Source organism: Pseudorca crassidens, chromosome 11 (genome assembly GCF_039906515.1).
Source record: "Pseudorca crassidens isolate mPseCra1 chromosome 11, mPseCra1.hap1, whole genome shotgun sequence".
NCBI classification, from domain to species: Eukaryota; Metazoa; Chordata; class Mammalia; order Artiodactyla; family Delphinidae; genus Pseudorca; species Pseudorca crassidens.
The window spans coordinates 34976985-35000733 of record NC_090306.1 but is presented as its reverse complement, the minus strand read 5'-3'; the positions used below and the strand labels follow the sequence as shown (position 1 = coordinate 35000733).

The 23749-nt window shown below is 34.7% G+C and overlaps 1 protein-coding gene across 3 annotated transcripts in view; it reads right to left on the bottom strand.

The window, feature by feature from the left end:
- Window positions 1-4780: 4780 nt before the first annotated feature.
- Window positions 4781-23749, bottom strand: part of LRRK2 (leucine rich repeat kinase 2) — a 154908-nt gene continuing 135939 nt past the window's right edge. For 2 of the 3 annotated variants that reach the window (XM_067696182.1, XM_067696184.1), the window contains 8 exons: window positions 22859-23053; window positions 21352-21545; window positions 20029-20101; window positions 17827-18011; window positions 14405-14557; window positions 12926-13138; window positions 11042-11109; window positions 4781-6552 (listed from right to left, as the gene is read on the bottom strand). In XM_067696182.1, coding sequence (XP_067552283.1) covers window positions 6431-6552; window positions 11042-11109; window positions 12926-13138; window positions 14405-14557; window positions 17827-18011; window positions 20029-20101; window positions 21352-21545; window positions 22859-23053 — 1203 coding nt within the window. In that variant the 3' untranslated portion in view covers window positions 4781-6430. The remainder of the gene's footprint in view (window positions 6553-11041; window positions 11110-12925; window positions 13139-14404; window positions 14558-17826; window positions 18012-20028; window positions 20102-21351; window positions 21546-22858; window positions 23054-23749) is intronic. The other variant, XM_067696183.1, reaches the window with a different exon arrangement.

Here is a 23749-nt window from a genome sequence, read left to right as displayed (position 1 = left end):
GAGGAGTGAATCTACAAGTAGACTCCCCATGTTGGGTAGGACTTCATTTATGTCTTCTGTCCCTATAAATCCTTCAAAACCTCACCCCAATTTCACCAGAATTAACAAATTCACTCAAGCGATTGGTTGTTTACACATGTATTTATTACTTTCAAAATATATCAGAATTTTAGTTATCAACCATAGATGTTGTTCATTGCCACCCAGGATCCACTCCCCCAGTTGCTGGGAAGGTTGTAAACTTATCTGACAGCCTGCTCCTAGAGATGCCTCTGCTGAAAGTGTTGAAATGCCCAAGGTTACTCTGCCTTCTTCAGGTATCCCACATCTAATAACTGGCCTGGGGCCCTCACCCCAACCTAGGACAACCCTAATGTAGAAGCTTCACAGGTCTCCATGAAGTTAACTGAGGCCCTGTTATGTTTGTGACAACACTCAATTTCTCCTTTTACCCGTTGTGCTTGCTTCCCCCCTGCTCCCCCCGACCACGTGTGGATTCAGGGAGCACAAACTGATGAACTTCCTGCACAATAATTTCTATCTCAGAGTCTGCTTGCCAGGGAATCTCGCTTGCGACATCTTTTTGCAACTGATTTTATGTTAATTCAATTCTTGTGAGAGAATAAACTTGTATGATTTCAGCCCTTTAAAATTAAATGATGACCTTAATGATGTATGGGCCCTTTTATGGTCAGTTTTGTAAATGTTCTTTGCATTTGAAAAAAAAGGGGGGAGGGATAAATTAGGGGTTTGGGATTAACATATACACACTACTATATATGAAATAGGTAACCAACAAAGACCTACTTTATAGCACAGGGAACTATACTCAATATCTTTTAATAACTTATAATGGAAAAGAATCTAAAAAAGAATATATATGTGTGTGTGTGTGTATATACACATATATATATAGCTGAATCACTTTGCTATACACCTGAAACTAAGACATTTTAAATCAAAGTTTATTACAAAATAAACTTGTAACTTTGAGAGCTTATGTATAAGTTTGTTAATTCAAGATATTAAATAAAATATCTAGAGTGAAAAAAACACATACGGTAAAGATATTGGTTGCCATGTTCTTCATATGTCCATCATGTCAGTTATTCACTGTGCTGTTCAAACCTCTGCCCTCACTCATTTGTTCTTCTTCTGTCTAGTTGCTCCATTATTGAGAGAGGTATGTTAAAATCTTTCACTCTGTTGTCTAACTATTCCTTGTAGTTTTGCTAATTTATGCATACCATCTTACGGAAAAACCCAAATGAACTTTTTGCCAACCCAATATTTGAGAATATGTGATTATATAAATTTTAATGCATATTGTGCATATAAATTTAAAATTTATGTCTTTACGGTGGATTAAACATTTTGCCATTATGAAATAATCCTCTTTATTTCTGGTATGATGTTTGCCTTTAAGTTTTTTTGTCTGACATTAATATTGCTGCCTTGGCTTCATTTCGGTTATTAATTGTATATATGTATTTCAACACTTAAATATACTTAAATTTTAGACGTATCATATAATGCACACATGGATTTTTATTAAGTCTCAAAATCTTATCAAGTGGATCATTTAATTCATTTACATTTTATTTAAGCACTGATACATTAGGTTTTATACCTATGAACTATTTTTTATCAGTCCCCTTTTTTTGTTTCTATTTAGTCATTTCTTACTTTCATTTGGATTGAAAAATATTTTGTAATTTATTTTTTTCCCCCTCAACTAATTTGGGAATTATATACTCTGTACTTATTCTTTTAGTGGGTACTCAAGAATTGACACTATATACATTGTCAATATATACATATATATCTAACAAAATCTAAAGACTTTGCTTTCTCCCTAGCTAATTCCAGGACTTTAAAACACTTTTCATTTAATTAATAGCTTGGGTGATTTTTTAAAAATAATATAGATGATGCGAATTTGGGTTGTAACTCCAGGAAGGATGACTTATGGGCCTTCCCAGAAGCTTGCTGTCCCCAGTAGGGAGAGGATGGGACAGTTCCGCTTCTCGCTTCCGGAGACGTATCCCTTCATGTTCCAGCCCAGTGGGAATACCTGTCTATATTTGATTCCTGACCTTGGAGTGTGTTGGGATTTGTCCTTTGTCCTTCAATCCTTTTGAAGCTGAGAAAACTGTCGCTATGTTCACTAGGATCCGCAAATTCTCACAGGAAAAACAGCTTTGGTGTTCTGCTTAAGTCTTTGTCTTCACCTTCACTTTAATTTCAGCTTGATACTTCTATGCCATCTTACCAGATCTTTTCCTTCTGTTTACCTAGGCTTTTTAGTTTTCAGCAGATGGACTTCTCCAAATCATTGCCAACTGGAAACAAAACCAAAGCCAATTTGTTTTCATACTACTTTTATTAACACAAAGTCAGTTTCTCCCAGCTTCCACTAAATAAATGCTAAGCAAATATTCAAAGTATTAGTTTGACAGGATGCCAAGTTACTAGCTTTCTCGATCTCTGATACCCATGATATATAATCCAGAGGCCTTAGTCTGTCACTCAAGTAACACAGCAGAATGAATAATCAGCAGAATATTGGCTCCGTCTACCAGCTTCAGACATCAAAATTCACCTTTCTCTCATCAACAAATATAAAGCAGCTAACAGTTCTTTTAGGTTTGGGGATAAAAGTGATAAGAATATGCTTCTCACAACAACTGTATGTGATAGTATTTTTGTCCCTTTTGACATCTGAGGACATTAACATGAAGACAGATTAAGCAACATGGCTGGCACAAGGAGATGGGGTCAGGCCCAGGAGCCCAGAGCATATCTCCTAACTTCTACAAATTTTTTGAATCTGACACATAGAACAAAAAAAGAAATTTTAAAAGATTAATTCTGCTGTGTGTGTAAACTTTCAAGGGAGATTTTTCTACATGTTTTTGACAGGTAGGCCTTCAACTAGGGATTGAAGACAGGTTGACTATTTCTTTACTTTTTCCATTATGTGCAATTCTGCTATAAAAACCTCCTTCAGTCACTGTTTCAAGTTATGTCAGTTTTCTCTCTTCCTATTTACATTACCTTGAAAATGTAAAAATTACTTGAAGGAACAATTAAATAATTTATAGACCAATTTATATCATGACATTTAGAAAGTAAGTCAACACCTGGAGAACCATATTCTTTAATATAAAGTCAATAAACCAAAAAGTGGAGGTAAAGAGTAAAATGTCAATAGTTATGGATGAAGGACAACTTATTTATCTGTAATTGACACATACTAATTATCTTTATGGAACACCAAAATGTACAAAATAATTGAGGGCATTTTATGAAAATGGGATTGAGTTGACTTAAAAGACTAACATTTCACTAAGGGTACTGCTACATATTGTTACTACTTGTGTTTACTTTTGAAATAAATACATATCAGTGAAGACATTCTATTGTATGTGGCTGAATTTATGTTCATCTTTGAAATAAAATCTCTCTCGCTAAACAAAGATACTCCCACCTTTATTCAAGAATTCTAGTCACATAAAACTGAAATGATCTCATTTATTTTATAATCTCCTACTGCAAGAAGAAAGAACTGTCCAGAAATTATCAGAAATTCATAGAAGGTTTTGAATGCCAAATTAAATTTCCCATATATAATTATGTGCCAGGAGCATTGTGCTAGCCAGTAATGTAGCTCAAACATAGTGGATATGAAACAGATAAATTTTTTAAAAACCCATATTGTAGGAGGGGAAGGGAGCAAAGAGATGTTGAGTGTAGTACATGGAAGTTACATAGAAAAAATAATTCTGTGCTAAGGCAGAAGAGTTTTCATTGGATGATCTTCCACCACACCGCTCTCTCTACTCCCACTCCTACCCCACCCCCCCAACAACAAAAAATCAGAGTAATCTCACTCCACTCTGTACACAAAACATTACCCAGCTCAGAATAGGGATGTACCATCTGGAAATCAGCAGCCACAGGCAATTCATTGGAGGAGAGAAAATCATAAACCCTATCAAGTACACTGATCTTCATATTAAAAAATTAAGTATGTCCATAGTTAATACCATTGACAGAGTTGCACTTAATATGCTTATTTCAGTAAATACAGAAAAAAATCCTGTTAACTCTTTGCAAGTACCACTTTCATTTTGACACGAGGAAATCCCCTTGCTGTAATAGGCCGACATGGAATTTAGACCAATGTAGGATAGAAAAGTAAATCAGTAAGCAGCAATAGAACTGACAAGAAGGCAATCTTTTTTGCTACTTCTGTTCTGTTTCATCAATATATCTTACCGTCCAGATGAAAAATAAATAGTTCACACATAATCAATAATGCCTGCCAGAATTAGATTCAGAGAAGCTCCCTTTTCTTTATATCTAAACTTCCCTCAAAGTATATTTTCTGTTAAGATAAATGCTTACGTTTTGATAATGATTAGCAGTTTACACTAGGGTTCAAATCAGAAAAAAAAATTAAATGACTATTTTTTTAATAAATCGGTTGTTCTAAAGTCTTATTTTTTTAACAGTACTCAAGAGTGAACCATTCTTCTTAAGAAAATTTTTATGAGAATTTGAAAATAGAATACATTATGCCCATTGGGTTTTATCCCGAGATCCTGACAACTAGTTGTACTATAGAAAATTGAATAAAGCTCCAGGAGAATACTTCAGTTAGCAACTCCTATAGCGGAATGTCACATACACAGATGAATACAAAGTTTAGATGGATTACAGACTTATATGTGAAAAATAAAACATTATCACAAAGTTTTAAAATTCACAAACATGCTTTAAAAAATGTTTATTGCTTCATTTAAATACAATGTTCATTTACCTATTTCTCCATAATTGTCTTTGGCATATGAATACAAAGTAACAATGAGAAATATCACAGGAACAAATAGCTCCATCATTTCTGACTTTTTTTTGAACTACACAACAAATTAAAATATAGGTCCTCTGAAAAATGGAGAACCTTTCAGGGTTAAGAATTTAGTAATTACCCTTAATATAAAGAAATTTAGTCTTCATACAATAAAATTCTCAGTTTTGAGATTATTAAATGGGCTAGTTATCCTATCATAGGGAATTGTTTGAAATTATAAATATTGGCCAGGGTCAACAGATTTACCAAAAATGTATTTTCTTAAAGCAGAAATGACATTTAAATGGTTACCTAGGTACTCAGCCCCAATACTCCTACCATGGGAATTTTTTTAAACAATTTAAGTATAATTTAGAAGACTAGGTTAACAGGTACAATTATAGCTAAAGCTCCTCTCTTCTTCAGCAAACTGGTATGTTACATTCTTGTCCCAATGGTCTTAGTGGGAGTTGTAGAATTCTATAATTCTGAAAATAGTTTCTACCTGAATGATGTAGAATTTGCAGGGTCACAAATTTAGGAAGAAGAGTAGAAACATTTGGAGTGAAGAAAATTAGGAACAAGTAGCCAGTGGTCTGGCTTAGCACTTAGAATCAAAATTAAAACATAAAAATATCACTTGAAGGACTGAACATTTTATTTACACCAATTATAAAACTTCAGGGTTCCATATTCAAAGGCAGAGTTGTAACATAGGAAAAGAGAGTGGCATGTCTTTCTTGGAGAGGAGGATTTTGACAATATGTTGGTTTCTTATCAGCACGTTTCATGGCATTTTCTTTTAGATAAAGTGAAGTTGTATGAGATGTACTCCTTGCATCAGGAACAAAAAGAACTCACATCCCAACAAAGGGCTTTATTAGTGCAAATTCACTGACTATTTACAAGCATATATGATAACTTCATTTAAAAGCAATCTAAGAAGGAATGTATTACATGTAAAACTGTTCTAACATTTTTATTCTATTTTATAGAATATCTAGAAAGTAGTCCAGCAATAGACCTGTCAATCACAGAATATAAAATAAAGTTTACCTTCATTATGAGTAACAAAACAAAAAATTATCCACTTTGTAAATTTCACTACGAGTACTGCAATTAAGTACTTTTTCGATTTCCTTTCATTACTTAATCCACAAGATTAATTAGGATATATAAGAAACATTAATTTTATACATTTTTACAAAATAAAACCTATAAACAGTCCTTCATATACACAGTAGCAAACAGCAAGTAGTGGAAATACCCTTTTTTTTTTTTTTTTTTTTTTGCAGTACGCGGGCCTCTCACTGTTGTGGCCTCTCCCGTTGGGAAGCACAGGCTCAGGACGCGCAGGCTCAGCAGCCATGGCTCGCGGGTCCAGCCGCTCCGCGGCATGTGGGATCCTCCCAGACCGGGTCATGAACCCGCGTCCCCTGCATCGGCAGGCGGACTCTCAACCACTGCGCCACCAGGGAAGCCCTGAAATACCCTTTTTATATATAAACATTTTTAAAAGAATATTTACAAGATAATAATTTTCCCATCCAAAGACAAAGATTTCCAAGATCTCTCTTATTCAACAGATATTCTTCTCATTTTTTCAGCTAATTCTTTTCTCACTCCAATATGTTTTTCTAAATTTTTCACTTCATGTGGAAGATTGATGTCCCAAACAGACAAGCAGGACTGTATCTCTAGAAAATTAAAAAACAAATCATGTTTCAAAGATCTGCCATGAGACATTTTTATTTTACTTTTTGTTAATTTATATTTAGTTGCCTTGGACAAATGTGTATGTGTGTGTGTGTGTGTGTGTGTGTGTGTGTGTGTATGTAAATAATGTACTAAATTATTGCCATTTATAAGAAATTACATTTGGAAAATGTTTAAAATACATTCTATAATGTATTTTGTTCTATAACTATTAAACTTTAATAAGTGTGGACCTTTAATAACCTATAACACTTCATTTTCTGAAAGAAATAAAGATTTTTCAAACACTGTTCAAAATCAGACATAATATGGATATAGGTAATATGTAAGGAAAAATATCCACATTTAGTTTAGGTTTGAGCTAGTTCTCATTTTATAGTGGTTGAAATCTCTATTTCACCTGAAAAATAAATACTTAACACTGCTAAATAACTAAAACTTAATTTTAAACATTTATATCTAAATTATTTGCACTATAACATAAGGCAAATACTAACAGCCATAAAAGGGGAAATCGACAGTAACACATTCATAGTAGGGGACTTAAACACCCCACTTTCACCCATGGACAGATCATCCAAAATGAAAATAAATAAGGAAACACAAGCTTTAAATGATACATTAAACAAGATGGACTTAATTGATATTTATAGGACACTCCATCCAAAAACAACAGAATACACATTTTTCTCAAGTGCTCATGGAACATTCTCCAGGAGAGATCATATCTTGGGTCACAAATCAAGCCTTGGTAAATTTAAGAAAATTGAAATTGTATCAAGTATCTTTTCTGACCACAACGCCATGAGACTAGATATCAATTATAGGAAAAGATCTGTAAAAAATACAAACACATGGAGGCTAAACAATACACTACTTAATAATGAAGTGATCACTGAAGAAATCAAAGAGGAAATCAAAAAATACCTAGAAACAAATGACAATGGAGACACAACGACCCAAAACCTGTGGTATGCAGCAAAAGCAGTTCTAAGGGGGAAGTTTATAGCAATACAAGCCCACCTCAAGAAGCAGGAAACATCTCGAATAAACAACCTAACCTTGCACCTCAAGCAATTAGAGAAAGAAGAACAAAAAAACCCCCAAGCTAGCAGAAGGAAAGAAATCATAAAAATTAGATCAGAAATAAATGAAAAAGAAATGAAGGAAACAATAGCAAAGATCAATAAAACTAAAAGCTGGTTCTTTGAGAAGATAAACAAAACAGATAAACCACTAGCCAGACTCATCAAGAAAAAAAGGGAGAAGACTCAAATCAATAGAATTAGAAACGAAAAAGGAGAGGTAACAACTGACACTGCAGAAATAAAAGAGATCATGAGAGATTACTACAAGCAACTCTATGCGCCAATAAAATGGACAATCTGGAAGAAACGGACAAATTCTTAGAAATGCACAACCTGCCAAGACTGAATCAGGAAGAAATAGAAAATATGAACAGACCAATCACAAGCACTGAAATTGAAACTGCGATTAAAAATCTTCCAACAAAGAAAAGCCCAGGACCAGATGGCTTCACAGACGAATTCTATCAAACATTTAAAGAGCTAACACCTATCCTTCTCAAACTCTTCCAAAATATAGCAGAGGGAGGAACACTCCCAAACTCCTTCTACAAGGCCACCATCACCTTGATACCAAAACCAGACAAGGATGTCACAAAGAAAGAAAACTACAGGCCAATATCACTGATGAACATAGACGCAAAAATCCTCAACAAAATACTAGCAAACAGAATCCAACAGCACATTAAAAGGATCATACACCATGATCAAGTGGGGTTTATTCCAGGAACGCAAGGATTCTTCAATATACGCAAATCTATCAATGTGATAAACCATATTAACAAATTGAAGGAGAAAAAACATATGATCATCTCAATAGATGCAGAGAAAGCTTTTGACAAAATTCAACACCCATTTATGATAAAAACCCTGCAGAAAGTAGGCATAGAGGGAACTTTCCTCAACATAATAAAGGCCATATATGACAAGCCCACAGCAAACATCATCCTCAATGGTGAAAAACTGAAAGCATTTCCACTAAGATCAGGAACAAGACAAGGTTGCCCACTCTCACCACTCTTATTCAACATAGTTTTGGAAGTTTTAGCCACAGCAATCAGACAAGAAAAGGAAATAAAAGGAATCCAAATCGGAAAAGAAGAAGTAAAGCTGTCACTGTTTGCAGATGACATGATCCTATACATAGAGAATCCTAAAGATGCTACCAGAAAACTACTAGAGCTAATCAATGAATTTGGTAAAGTGGCAGGATAAAAAATTAATGCACAGAAATCTCTGGCATTCCTATATACTAATGATGAAAAATCTGAAAGTGAAATCAAGAAAACACTCCCATTTACCATTGCAACAAAAAGAATAAAATATCTAGGAATATACCTACCTAATGAGACAAAAGACCTGTATGCAGAAAATTATAAGACACTGATGAAAGAAATTAAAGATGATACAAATAGATGGAGAGATATACCATGTTCTTGGATTGGAAGAATCAACATTGTGAAAATGACTCTACTACCCAAAGCAATCTATAGATTCAATGCAATCCCTATCAAACTACCACTGGCATTTTTCACACAACTAGAACAAAAAATTTTGCAATTTGTATGGAAACACAAAAGACCCCGAATAACCACAGCAATCTTGAGAACGAAAAAAGGAACTGGAGGAATCAGGCTCCCTGACTTCAGACTATACTACAAAGCTACAGTTATCAAGACGGTATGGTACTGGCACAAAAACAGAAAGATAGATCAATGGAACAGGATAGAAAGCCCAGAGATAAACCCATGCACATATGGACACCTTATCTTTGATAAAGGTGGCAGGAATGTACAGTGGAGAAAGGACAGCCTCTTCAATAAGTGGTGCTGGGAAAACTGGACAGGTACATGTAAAAGTATGAGATTAGATCACTCCCTAACACCATACACAAAAATAAGCTCAAAATGGATTAAAGACCTAAATGTAAGGCCAGAAACTATCAAACTCTTAGAGGAAAACATAGGCAGAACACTCTATGACATAAATCACAGCAAGATCCTTTCTGACCCACCTCCTAGAGTAAAGGAAATAAAAACAAAAATAAACAAATGGGACCTAATGAAACTTCAAAGCTTTTGCACAGCAAAGGAAACCATAAACAAGATCAAAAGACAACCCTCAGAATGGGAGAAAATATTTGCAAATGAAGCAACCGACAGAGGATTAATCTCCAAAATTTACAAGCAGCTCATGCAGCTCAATAACAAAAAAACAAACAACCCAATCCAAAAATGGGCAGAACACCTAAATAGACATTTCTCCAAAGAAGATATACAGACTGCCAACAAACACATGAAAGAATGCTCAACATCATTAATCATTAGAGAAATGCAAATCAAAACTACAATGAGATATCATCTCACACCAGTCAGAATGGCCATCATCAAAAAATCTAGAAACAATAAAGGCTGGAGAGGGTGTGGAGAAAAGGGAACACTCTTGCACTGCTGGTGGGAATGTGAATTGGTACAGCCACTATGGAGAACAGTATGGAGGTTCCTTAAAAAACTACAAATAGAACTACCATATGACCCAGCAATCCCACTACTGGGCATATACCCTGAGAAAACCAAAATTCAAAAAGAGTCATGTACCACAATGTTCATTGCAGTTCTATTTACAATAGCCCGGAGATGGAAACAACCTAAGTGCCCATCATCGGATGAATGGATAAAGAAGATGTGGCACATATATACAATGGAATATTACTCAGCCATAAAAAGAAACGAAATTGAGCTATTTGTAATGAGGTGGATAGACCTAGAGTCTGTCATCCAGAGTGAAGTAAATCAGAAAGAAAAAGACAAATACCGTATGCTAACACATATATATGGAATTTAAGAAAAAAAAATGTCATGAAGAACCTAGGGGTAAGGCAGGAATAAAGACGCAGACCTCCTAGAGAACGGACTTGAGGTTATGGGGAGGGGGAAGGGTGAGCTGTGACAGGGCGAGAGAGAGTCATGGACATATACACACTAACAAACGTAGTAAGGTAGATAGCTAGTGGGAAGCAGCCGCATGGCACAGGGATATTGGCTCGGTGCCCTGTGACAGCCTGGAGGGGTGGGATAGGGAGGGTGGGAGGGAGGGAGACGCAGGAGGGAAGACATATGGGAATATATGTTTATGTATGACTGATTCACTTTGTTATAAAGCAGAAACTAACACACCATTGTAAAGCAATTATACCCCAATAAAGATGTTAAAAAAATAAAATAAAAAATAAATTATTTGCACTATAAAGAAGCTACCAATTAAAAATGCCTAAAGTTTTATAGCATATGTAATATTTACTGTAAATGTATAAACACATAATATGTTATAATCATTCACATCATTGCACTCTGCTTGGAATCCAGTATATCCTATTAAACATTACCTTTTTGATGTTGCATACCTTCAATACTCTTCCGGTTATACCCCAAAACCAGCATGACGTTTTTAAGGCTTCCTTTACAAAAAAATAAAAGTTTTCTGTTAAAACAATATAATAAGTTGGACTTCAAAGAGTACAACTGTTCATATTTAAGACATAAAAACCTTGGAACTTAACTTACAATTCCATTATTTATGAGATCCCTCAACTATACTGAATAAAAAAACTCTCCAAGATGACCAGAAATTTTTTAAAGTTAGAAAATTTGTGATCTACTCCTTATTATCATTCTTATTAATTGTGTGAATCTGAGAAAATAGCTTAACCTTTCTGCAAAATGGGTTCAATATTTATACAGTACCCCTCCAGCCAAAGTTATATGTCGAAGAGATAGTGTGTGCGAAAGTGCTTTGGATACTATAAGGCACTGGTCAAATGTGAAGCATCTGGATAGAGAGCTGCATGGACAGATAATATACTGATACCCTGTCACATAACCATACTTTATTCTCAAGTCATTCAATAATTTATTCAACAAATATTTATAAAAAGCCTCTATGTACTAGGCCCTAGGCTAGGCCATGGGAATAAAAGGGAACAAACACAAGCAGAGCCAACCCACATGGAGTTTACGGTCTAGTGAGGAGATTAGTTACTACTCAGTAACTAAGTTAACTAGGCAGAAGATGAAACCACACACATAAAACCTTGAGGTAGGGTGAAGCATAGTATTTAAGAGGGACTGAATGTTCTTCTAGACCAGAAAGAGCAGAGAGGAATATGGCAAATGATAAGGGCTAGAGAACTACAGTGAAGCCAGATCATGCCATACATTGTACATTAAGTTTAAATTATTTAAAAAATCAATAAAACCCATTGAAATCTCACTATAATGTCAGTAATGAACAACCATTTGGATGCCAAAGTATTGGGCTGGCCAAAAAGTTCGTACGGAAAAACCCGAATGAACTTTTTGGCCAACTCAATACATACAAATTAAATTAAAGGATAAAACAACCTTGGTGAGTAAGACTAGAGGGACGACCCCCTGCACACCTACTACTTTGCTGGTGTGGACGTGTGTCCTGGTAGTCACCAGTCACTAGGAGCACCTCATTCTAACTCCTGTGCAACTCTGACACCCATTCATGGACAATGGGTGAGATTGAGGAGAAACATTTATCTCAGCCCTTAATATATTCCTGTAAAAGGAATTTACTATTCTCTTTACCCTGTTAAACATTTTATTTCTCATTTGCTAAAGCTACATTAACTCTAGTTTTGCAGAACTTAACCCCATTTTTGTGATCAACTCTATATATACTAAGTCTATTCCCTAAAGCAAATAGTCAAAAGAAGATAGTTAAGTGTGAGTATCATGTGCTATCATGATTTTTTCATACTTAAGTAGAAAAGGAGTAACAAGATAAAACATAAAAGCTTGAGTAAAACATTATGATTTGTCAATATTTGTAAATTGTGAAGTTCGGCATATATTGCTACAAGAATATAAATTTATTTATAGAATGAAAAACTAGTAGGAAGCTTAAACTATGATCAAAATAAACATCTGTTTTAATTTCTTTGGTCAAAAACTTAAAAATACTCAACATTATATGTTTTTCTCTTAATTATAAAGAACAAAGAGAAAGTAAGACCCAAATTTAGTGTCAGTTAGAATAATCTGCTTCTCTTATGGGACTAAAAACATCAATTCCCTCCGTGTTTTTAAGGGCCCTATTCAAAATACATCCTGCAAAATTTCACTGTGAACTTCTGAGACACTTCACATGACGCTGGAAAGTGAAGAGAAAACTTAAATTTAAAATAAAAACATATTTTTATAGTCTTAGAGAATATGAAAAAAAAGATCTAAAGGAAAGAAACTTGCCTAACTGTGCAGTCATCATGGCCCTAACAGAATCACAAAAGCTGTGAATTATACAGATGATTCGACGAGCTGAAAGATCAAGGAGTAAGATATGGCCCCCCCCAGTCCCTATCCAGAGGGCAGTGTTCTTCTGGAGGCAGAGAGTTTTCACTCTCCCAGAATAAGACATTTGGTGTTTCGCTTCCTTGTTTGCTTTGACCAGCTCCTCCCTAAAAACCGTAAGGAAAGTATGCATTAATACTTTTTTCAGAAATAAAGAGATAAAAAAAAAGTGTGTCTCTCTCTGTATATACAGACACACACACACATATATAACATTTTAAATTATGAATACATGACAGCATACATTACATACTATTAAAATTGTACAGAACTAATTTTGCTAAATATAGTATGTCAAAGAGTCACGTTTTACTACATAAAGCATAAATGACCAAAGATAACACAATTGTCTCCTAACTTCAAGAGATTCTGAAATAAATAAGATAGATACAATTTTTATTAATAAGCCTATGTAATCCAGCAAAAAAAAAAAGAACCAATTTGTCCAATATAAAGGAAAAAAAAGTTAGTTTCAAAAGGTTTTTATGAAGTCTAAAAGTTATAGAGGAAAATAAAATTATAATCATCTACATGTAAAAGATATGAATACAAACGACTGAATTTTTCACTGAGCTAATGAGTAATTCATGACAAAAATGAGGTATCCAGAAGTAAAAGAATTTCATGAAGTAAGGGACCCTTTACCAGGCAGAACTGTCAGCTCTTCTGAACATAAATTTCCTCACCATCCAGAGAAAAACTAAGAAGGTGTTAGGAAAGTAAACTCTGAAATCTAATTTTATGGATACAGTATATAATCTAAATGTTCTCCAGCAGATAAAAAAATCTATACTGTAAAACCAGAACAAAACTATGAAGTAGCTAGCAAATAAGGCTGGCAATGGTCCTGTGTGCCAGCAGCAGCAAACAAGGGATGTGCTTGATGGGAAGTCTCCGACACACTGTATCAGACTGAGCACTGCGGCCTCAGTCTGGCATCTTGATCTTCCCTCCTTAGTGCACTGGTCAATCCAGTACATTTTTTCACCCATATTTTATATTGTTTTGTGACTTTTTCTTTGTAATACCTTGAGGAAACCATATCTATTATGTGCCTATTTTTTTTTCAAAAATGAAATTTGTTGGATACCAACAGATGGTGCTGAAAAGCATTAACAATTTTGTTTCTGAGGGTTGTTTGTTTTTTTTTTTTTTAACATTTTTCCATTTAGAAGTAGAAAGGAAGAAAAATAAGCCATACTTCCTCTCTCTGTGAAATATGAAGTGTAAGGACAGCTCTTACAGGCATAAAATAAAGAACCAATGACACTGTACCTACAGTCAACAACATATTGTACACTTAAAATTTTGTTAATTGGGTAGGTCTCATGTAGTATTCTTTTCACAATAAAATTAAAAAAATAATAATTTACTTTAAAAAGTGCACACAGTCTATCAGTTCACAGAGTTTTTCAGTCTTCTTGTCCCATACTTCCACAAATGGGCTATTTTTCTTAGCAACATAAAGAGCCGTGTCTACCACCACTGCTATGATGTTGGAATCACTGAACGATGCATAAGAAAACCTAGGGGGAAAGAAAAGAATGTCATTTCATTTTTCTAGTATTTCAAAATATAATGCAACCTTATTATGTTAGCTCTTAATGCATATAAAGGATTAACACTATTTTGAAAAAGAAACAGGCTAGAGTATTTGGCAATTATTTCATATTATCCCCTGAATAGAATACTTTGCGAACAAAAGTCCAGGACCAGAGAGCTCCACAAATGAATTCTACCAATCATTTAGAGAAGAGTTTTAACATCTATCCTTCTCAAAATATTTCAGAATATTAGAGGAAGGAATGCTCCTGAATTCATTCTATGAGGCCAGCATCACCTCAATACTAAAAACCAGACAAAGAAAACACATAAAAAAGAAAATTACAGGCCAGTATCACTGATAAACATAGATGCAAAAATCCTCAACAAAGTATTAGCAAACCAAATCCAACAATACATTAAAATGATCATATACCATTATCAAGTAGGATTTAACCCAGCAATGCAAGTATTTTTCAATATCCACAAATATCCACAATATCCACAAATCAATCACACCACATTAACAAACTGAAGAATAAAAATCATACGATCATCTCAATAGAGGCAGAAAAGGCTTTTGACAAAATTCAACATCCATTTATGATAAAAACTCGACAGAAAGTAGTCATAGAGGGAACATATCTCAACATAATACAGGCCATATATGACAAGCACATAGCTAACATCATTCTCAATGGCGAAAACCTGAAAGCGTTCCCTCTAAGATCAGGACCAAGACAAGGATGCCCACTCTCGTTACTTTTATTCAACATAATACTGGAAGTAGACACAGCTATCAGACAAGAAAAAGAAATAAAAGGAATCCAAACTGGAAAGGAAGAAGTGAAACTGTCACTGTTTGCAGATGACATGATACCATACATAGAAAATCCTAAAGTTGCTACCAGAAAACTACTAGAGCTCATCAATGAATTCACTAAATTTGCAGGATACAGAAATCTGTTGCATTTCTATACACTAACAACGAACAATCAGAAAGAGAAATTAAGGAAACAATCCCATTAACAACTGCATCAAAAAGAATAAAATAACAAGGAATAAACCTACTACAGCAGATAAAAGAGCTGTACTCAGAAAACTGTAAGACTCTGATGAAAGAAACTGAAGATGACGCAAACTGATGGAAAGCTACACCGTGTTCATGGATTGGAAGAATTAATATTGTTAAAACGACCATACTACCCAAGGCAATCTACATATTCAATGCAATCCCTATTAAAATACCAATGGCATTTTTCACAGAACAAGAACAAATAATTTTAAAAATTTGTATGGAAATACAAAAGACCTGAATAGCCAAAACAATCTTGAGAAAGAACATAACTTAAGGAATCACACTCCCTGACTCCGGACTATATTACAAGCTACAGTAATCAAAACAGTATGGTACTGGCACAAAAACAAACACATACATCAATGGAATATAAGAGACCAGAAATAAACCCACCCACTTATGTTCAATTAATCTACAACAAAGAAGACAAGAATGCACAATGGAGAAAAGACAGTGTCTTCATAAGTGGTGCTAGAAAAACAGGAAAAACAGCTACATGGAAAAGAATGAAATATAGAAGATTCTCTAACAGCATATACAAAAATAAACTCAAAGTGGATTAAAGACTTAAATGTAAGATTAAGTACCATAAAACTCTTAGAAGAAAACATAGGCTGAGCACTCTTTGGTTTAAATTGTAACAAAATTTTTTGGGGGGATCTGTCTCCTAAAGCAAAGAAAATAACAGCAAAAATAAACAATGGGACCTAAGTAAACTTAAAAGCTTTTGCACAGCAAAGGAAACCATCAACAAAATGAAAAGACAACCTACTGAATGGAAGAAGATATTTGCAAATGATACGATTGATAAGGGGTTAATATCCATAATATATAGACAGCTCCTATAACTCAACATCAGAAAAAACAAAAAACCCAATTAAAAAATGGGCAGAAGACCTGAACAGACGTTTTTCCAAAGAAGACATACAGATGGTCTGCAGGCACATGAAAAGATGCTCAACATCATTAATCATCAGAGAAATACAAATTAAAACCACAGTGAGATATCACCTCACACCTGTCAGAATGGCTCTCATCAAAAAAACCACAAATAATAAATATTGGCAAGAATGTGGAGAAAAGGGAAACCTCATACACTGTTGGTGAGAATGTAAATTGGTGCAGCCACTGTGGGAAACAGTATGGAGGTTTCTCAAAAAACTAAAAATAGAACTACCATATGCCCCAGCAATTCCACTCCTGGGTATTTATCCAAAAAAATGAAAACACTAATTTGAAAAGATACACACACCTTAATATTCATAGTAGCATTATTTACAATAGCCAAGATATGGAAGCAACCTAAGTGTCCATCAACAGATGAATGGATAAAGAAGATGTGGTATATATACATATAAAATAGAATAATACCCAGCTATAAAAAAGAATGAAATTTTGCCATTTGCAACAACATGGATGGACTTAGAGGTTATTATGATAAGTGAAATAAGTAAAAGAAAAACAAATACTGTTTGATATCACTTCTACATAGAATCTAAAAAATAAAACAAACTAGTGAATACAACAAAATAGAAACAGACTCACAGATACAGAGAACAGACTAGTGTTTACCAGTTGGGATAGGGAAGGGGGGGAGGGCCAAGATAATGTTAGGGGATTAAGAGGTACAAACTACTATGTATAAAATAAATAAGCTATAACAATATATAGTACAACACAGGGAATATAGCCAATAGTTTATAACTATAAATGGAATATAAACTTTAAAAATTGTGAATCACTATGTTGTACCCCTGGAACTTATATAATATTGTAAATCAACTATACCTCAATAAAAAAAGAAAGAACAAAGAAAATTATACAAAATACATGTGTTAAATCCATATCTTTAGTAAAATAATGAGTTGCTGCCTCTCAAATTCCATGTTTAATTTGATACAGAGATAATGAAAATAATAAAAAATTAGATTGATAGATACTACTAAAATTACTATGAGTTTTCATATTTTATCCCAAATGTGATTAGACTGGGTGATTTTTTAATGTTCCTCTGCTTTCTAAGTTCTATAATGAATATTTAAATTTACAATAGAAAAATAAAGTACGCATTTTGAAAGATCTTTGTTTGGGATTATCAATAGCATTACTGACTTGATTGTAAAGAATAAAAATGAAAAATATGGTAAATGAGTTGCATAGATAAGAATAACTTACAGCTGATTTGTCCTGGTCTCAATCCGTTTCTGAATGGTGAAATCATCAGAAAATGAGAAAACTTTTGTACCACATCCTCCCCACATAATGTTTTTCTCGGTTGAATTCACGGATTCACTCAAACACATCAGTGGAGTGCTGACATTTCCTATATTGAGTGTCTTCAAAGGAGCAGCTCCTTTACACTTTGCCAAAAAGAGAAAACACATTCAGTAAATTGAGTAGCCACAGAATGAAACAGTGTAAAATTTCAGCTTTCTAAAAACTACTTTCCCATCTTAAATGGTTAGAGGTATTAAAATAAAAATTCAGGATACATTTTTCAAAGGACTTATAAAAACAGGATTTAATTCAAATGGTATTCAATGTGTTATCCTTATAACCAATCTCTTCACTTCTCCATGCAAAACTTGTACCGGAAGTAACTTAGGGATTATACTATAATTACGTCTTTGTCTCTCATTAGATAATAAGCTTTTTTGATAACAAAGAGTATGAATGGGTAGGATGTTGAATGACTAGATAGAACCACAGATGAATGATGGATGGAGAAATTAATTCTTTAATGATAAATGTGAATCTTAATAACAGAAAGTCACATGATTTCTTCAAGGTTAAAGAACAGGTTAACCACCTAGAGAAATGGAAATGAAACAAAAGTAAACAAATGGGACCTAATGAAACTTAAAGGCTTTTGCACAGCAAAGGAAACCATAAACAAGAATGAAAAGACAACCCTCAGAATGGGAGAAAATATCTGCAAATGAAGCAACTGACAAAGGATTAATCTTCAAAATATACAAGCAGCTCATGCAGCTCAATATCAAAAAAACAAACAACCCAATCCAAAAATGGGCAGAAGACCTAAATGGACATTTCTCCAAAGAAGATACACAGATTGCCAACAAACACATGAAAGGACGCTCAACATCACTAATCATTAGAGAAATGCAAATCAAAACTACAATAAGGTATCACCTCACACTGGTCAGAATAGCCATTGTCAAAAAAATCTACAAACAATAAATTCTGGAGAGGGTGTGGAGAAAAGGGAACCCTTCTGCACTGTTGGTGGGAATGTAAATTGATACAGCCACTATGGAGAACAGTATGCAGGTTCCTTAAAAAACTAAAAATAGAACTACCATACGACCCAGCAATCCCACTACTGGGCATATACCCTGAGAAAACCATAATTCAAAAAGAGTCATGTACCACAATGTTCACTGCAGCACTATTTACAATAGCCAGGACATGGAAGCAACCTAGGTGTCCATCAACAGATGAATGGATAAAGAAGATGTGGCACATATATATAATGGAATATTACTCAGCTATAAAAAGAAATGAAACTGAGTTATTTTTAGCGAGGTAGATGGACCTAGAGACAGTCATACAGAGTGAATTAAGTCAGAAAGAAAAAAATAAATACCGTATGCTAACACATATATATGGAGTCTAAAAAGAAAAAATGGTTCTGAAGAACCTAGAGGCAGGACAGGAATAAAGACACAGACATAGAAAATGGACTTGAGGACACAGGGAGGGAGAAGGGTAAGCTGGGACGAAGTGAGAGAGTGGCACTGACATATATACACTAACAAATGTAAAATAGATAGCTAGTGGGAAGCAGCTGCATAGCACAGGGAGATCAGCTCAGTGCTTTGTGTCCACCTAGAGGGGTGGGATAGGGAGGGTGGGAGGGAGGGAGATGCAAGAGGGAGGAGATATGGGGATGTATGTATACATATAGCTGATTCACTTTGTTATACAGCAGAAACTAACACACCATTGTAAAGCAATTATACTCCAATAAATATGTTAAAAAAAAGAAAAAAAAGAAAGAACAGGTTGGTAGCAAGCCAGACTTAAAACTTGTTTCCCCTGTTTTTTCCACAATGTATTTATAAGAAATTATCTACTTCACTTATATAAAAATGGAATTATTTCCATCCCTAACCTTATAAAGCAGATCTCATTTATCAATTCATCCTTGGTTCATTCCTATAAAATATACAGTTAATCAGTAAGTACTTATAGAGAATGTACTGTGTTCAACACTTCCTGAAGCAATAGAAAGGTAAAAAGCAGAATATATGATCCAGAATCTCAGGGAGTTTATATCAGTTAGAAGGAAGGTGGTGATGAGTAAACATAAAACAAAGAACTTAAATTCTCATGCAGAATGCATTCAACATTTACCTTAACCGTTTTATCTTCAAAAATTGCTAAGTTGCCATCAGCAGTTCCCACTAAAAGGAAATTTTTCTGCTTGCTAAAAGAAAAAATGTCAGAATTGTTACAAAAATAATGCTTATATTGACCAAGATGGTCTTAACATCCCACCTACCTTAACTAAACTTTAGATAGGTTTCTTCCTGATTATTGGCCTCTACCTCCTTTTCCTTAGAGCATTTACTTGAGAAAACTTACATTGCAACTTCTTTCTCTGCCCATTTAAGATGTAGAGCTTCTTCAAGTTTTACAACTCAAGAATGTCTTTTCTCAAGGATCTGGGTGCCCTCTCTGAAATGTCATCAGGAAGGATGGCACCCCTTCTCCCATTCTTTGTGGGAGGGTAGGAGCCTACTTCAATAAGCAACAATCAGCAAACACAGATAACCTAATCACACTGACCCTCCCCCTCCCCCAATGTCCTCCAGTACTTTTCCACTAGCTCATTACAGGGTTTAAAAAATCTCCCACCTTTTATTTCAGCAGAGCTGAGTCCAATCCCTCTCCCCTATTGCAATAATCTTAAATATAAAGTCTTCCTTGCCTATTTGACTTCATCTGATGAAATTTTTATTTGACAGTATCCAAATAATTTCAACTCCAAAATTGCCAGTGGAGTTTATATTTTAGCCACCAAAAACTTGGACTTCACATTTTTCTAATACTTTTTATTTTCCAGTACTGACTTAAACCAGAGAAGTATATGGTGCATAATCTAAATGGCTCCTGGAAATCATACTGCCCCAAATATTACAGCAACCAACCTGTTACACCTGAAATTCTGCCATTTCGATAAATTCCTGAGATAAAATCTTTTCGACTGATAATGGTTAAGCCATTTCACTATTGACAACTTCTGAACTCATCTACTGAAGTTTTTTTTCCAATTTGGTAGTTAGTTAAGTGATATGCTTTAGACTGGCATTAACAGTTTATTGATATACATGTATTCAAAGTAAGAATGAATGAGAACTCATTTTTGAAGAGGCTCTACAAAAATCAACTGATGTGCTGAGTGGTGAAGAGTTAGAGCCATAGTTGAGATAAAACCAGGAGCAAGGCTGGAAGCCTGAAGAAATGACTGACCTATTTTTTAACTGTCTCAGCTTGATCTGTATACAGAAAAATGCAAATATCTTCGTGGCCTCCTATAGTTCCCTTTAATATATGCAACCAATGGAAAAATGTTAAAAATGAGCAACCTTTCTTGATACTGTAACAATTTTGCACACAATTAAGTCATCTAAAAGATATGTAATTTTCCCCCAATGGTCAAAATCACTACCTTACCTTTGCTTGGAAAAGGAATTGCAATACAAGCAAGTAACAGAATCAGTCATCTTTTCAAGAGTGTGCCTCTTTCTCTCATCTTCAGTATTGACGACGAGGAGCATGCCAGACTGTGTTCCAGATACAATCCAGCTTTCCTTTTCAACAGGAAGATGCACCAAGGCTAGGCACAATATTCTACTATCAGTAACTTCCTGTTAAGAAAAGAAAACACGCTCTAAAGGACTTGGTTCTAGCTTAAGTGACCAGAACTTACATAGAATGAAAATATTATGTAATCCACATACTTAACTCTTTTTACTTTCTTGGTTTTCATTTTTAAAACAATGCCAATTTTATTTAACTTTCAACAATAAATGAGTTAACTGGCAAAAAAAAAAAAAAAAAAAAAAAAAAAATGCCTGCCTAGAATGCACCTGAAACTAAAAATTGAAAATTACTTCTCCGTATCATTTCCCACTCCATCAAAATAATATAAGAGGATTGTTCAACCTTAAGAATAATGTTTAGGTACAACATTTCTTTCAAGGCAACAGTCAAAATATAAGGTTTTTTTAAGTCTAGAAATTTACCTTATATTTCCCAATATAATTTATTGATCCATCTTGCAGAAGCCATGCCCAGATCTCCTCTATCACCCACCCCCAGCTGCTCTGAGTGTTGGCTACTAAGAGCTCAGAGCTGCACCCTTCACTACCTTCAGCTCATGGGAGCTGGCTTGTTAAGAAATGGTTGGGAGGTTATGCCACCCCTACCCTTGGGCAAATTGCAGCTGATGACTGACTGATAAGTGGGAATGAAATACTGGACCCCTTGCCTGGTGAAGGGATAAATCTGTGCCGTTATTCACATTCCAGAGTTTCTTGTGGGTAAAGACTGAGGCTAGACTTCCTCAGACACTACATTTTTGCTAAGCTTCTTCCCCTGATCTATGTGGCTTCCCATACCTCCTTAAAAGTTTCTCTCTCCTTGAATCACTCATATAAGATTCTCTGTTTCAGGCTGTGTTTCTAGCATTCCTGACCTAAGACACACATATACTGTGATTTTAAAATAAAACACACACTACTTCATTTCATGTGAATACACTTGTTTTAACAGGAAGCTAATTTAATAACACTCCTATATTATATTATATATATTATATATATATTATATATTATATATATATATTATATATATATATATACACATATATATATATATTATCGCAAGTAACTTTTTTTTTTTTTTTAAAGAACCAGTCACTGCAGTCCACTTGAAAGTCATGGACACCCTCGGGAATCTCACGGGCCTGGTTCTTGGCTGGGCCCCTGACAAAAGGTTCTGCCCAGCGGTTGAACCCAAATAGCTGTGTCCAAAACCAAATGCCGGTTCTTCAAGTCCTGGACACTTCGCACCTGCACACTGAGTACCCCTAAGTAATTTTCAATTGGTTCATGCTTTAAAATAATTTGCAAAGTGAGTTTTCTGGAGTTTCACTAATTTAAATGGTATTTGGACTTACCGCAGAAGTGTATCTTTCTGTATTTAAGTCAAGAAAGGAGAGCTGTCCTTTGTCAGTGTGCCCACAGCCCAGCCAAATGCTTGCATTCTTGCTGTTATGATTCATAGCAACCATGCATTCAACAGTAAAGTTTTTAGGTATTGATATACGCCTCATCAGACAGATTAACTCAGCTGAATTCAAAATGTCAAAGACCTGAGAAAGTTTAAAAATTAACAAAATAACACACATCAGGTTAACACATGCTCTCTTGAAAGATCATATCATTATGCATAATGTAGTATTAAATGTTACAGCACTAAACCTAAATCTTATTTAAACTGTGACCCATTCGGAGCAACAAGATTAACAATCAAACTATAGATATTAAGATAATACTTATTTTTAAGCTATGCATGATATACGCACTTTTGTACATATGGTATGTTTTGTAACTTGAAAAGAAAATCTCAAAAGTGCCAAATGAACAGAATTTAGCAGAGTCAGGAACTATTCTTCATTCAGTTTCATACCGCAGAGACGCATCATGTTGAAGGGCCCACGATAGAATACACCTTCTACCAGTTGAAGGGAAAAGACATTTTGATTTTGGTAACAAAACTCACAAATCACCTCTAGATTCTGTTTTTATATTTTTCCTTCAAGCACTAACGAACTAAAGAGATGGCAGAGAGCCAGTGCAAGGAAACAGAACCAGGGGTCAGGAAAATGGAATTAGAGCCCTGCGTCACAGCCACTTACCTGCCACTCATGAGGCTCCAAGACAGCTCCATTTCTCCCAGTGACTCATCTGACAAAGGTGATGAGTTTACGCACCTTGCCTAGTACACACTGTATTCTAAAGACTAAACGGGTATGTGAAAGTTTCTGAAAACTGTCATGTGCTAAAAA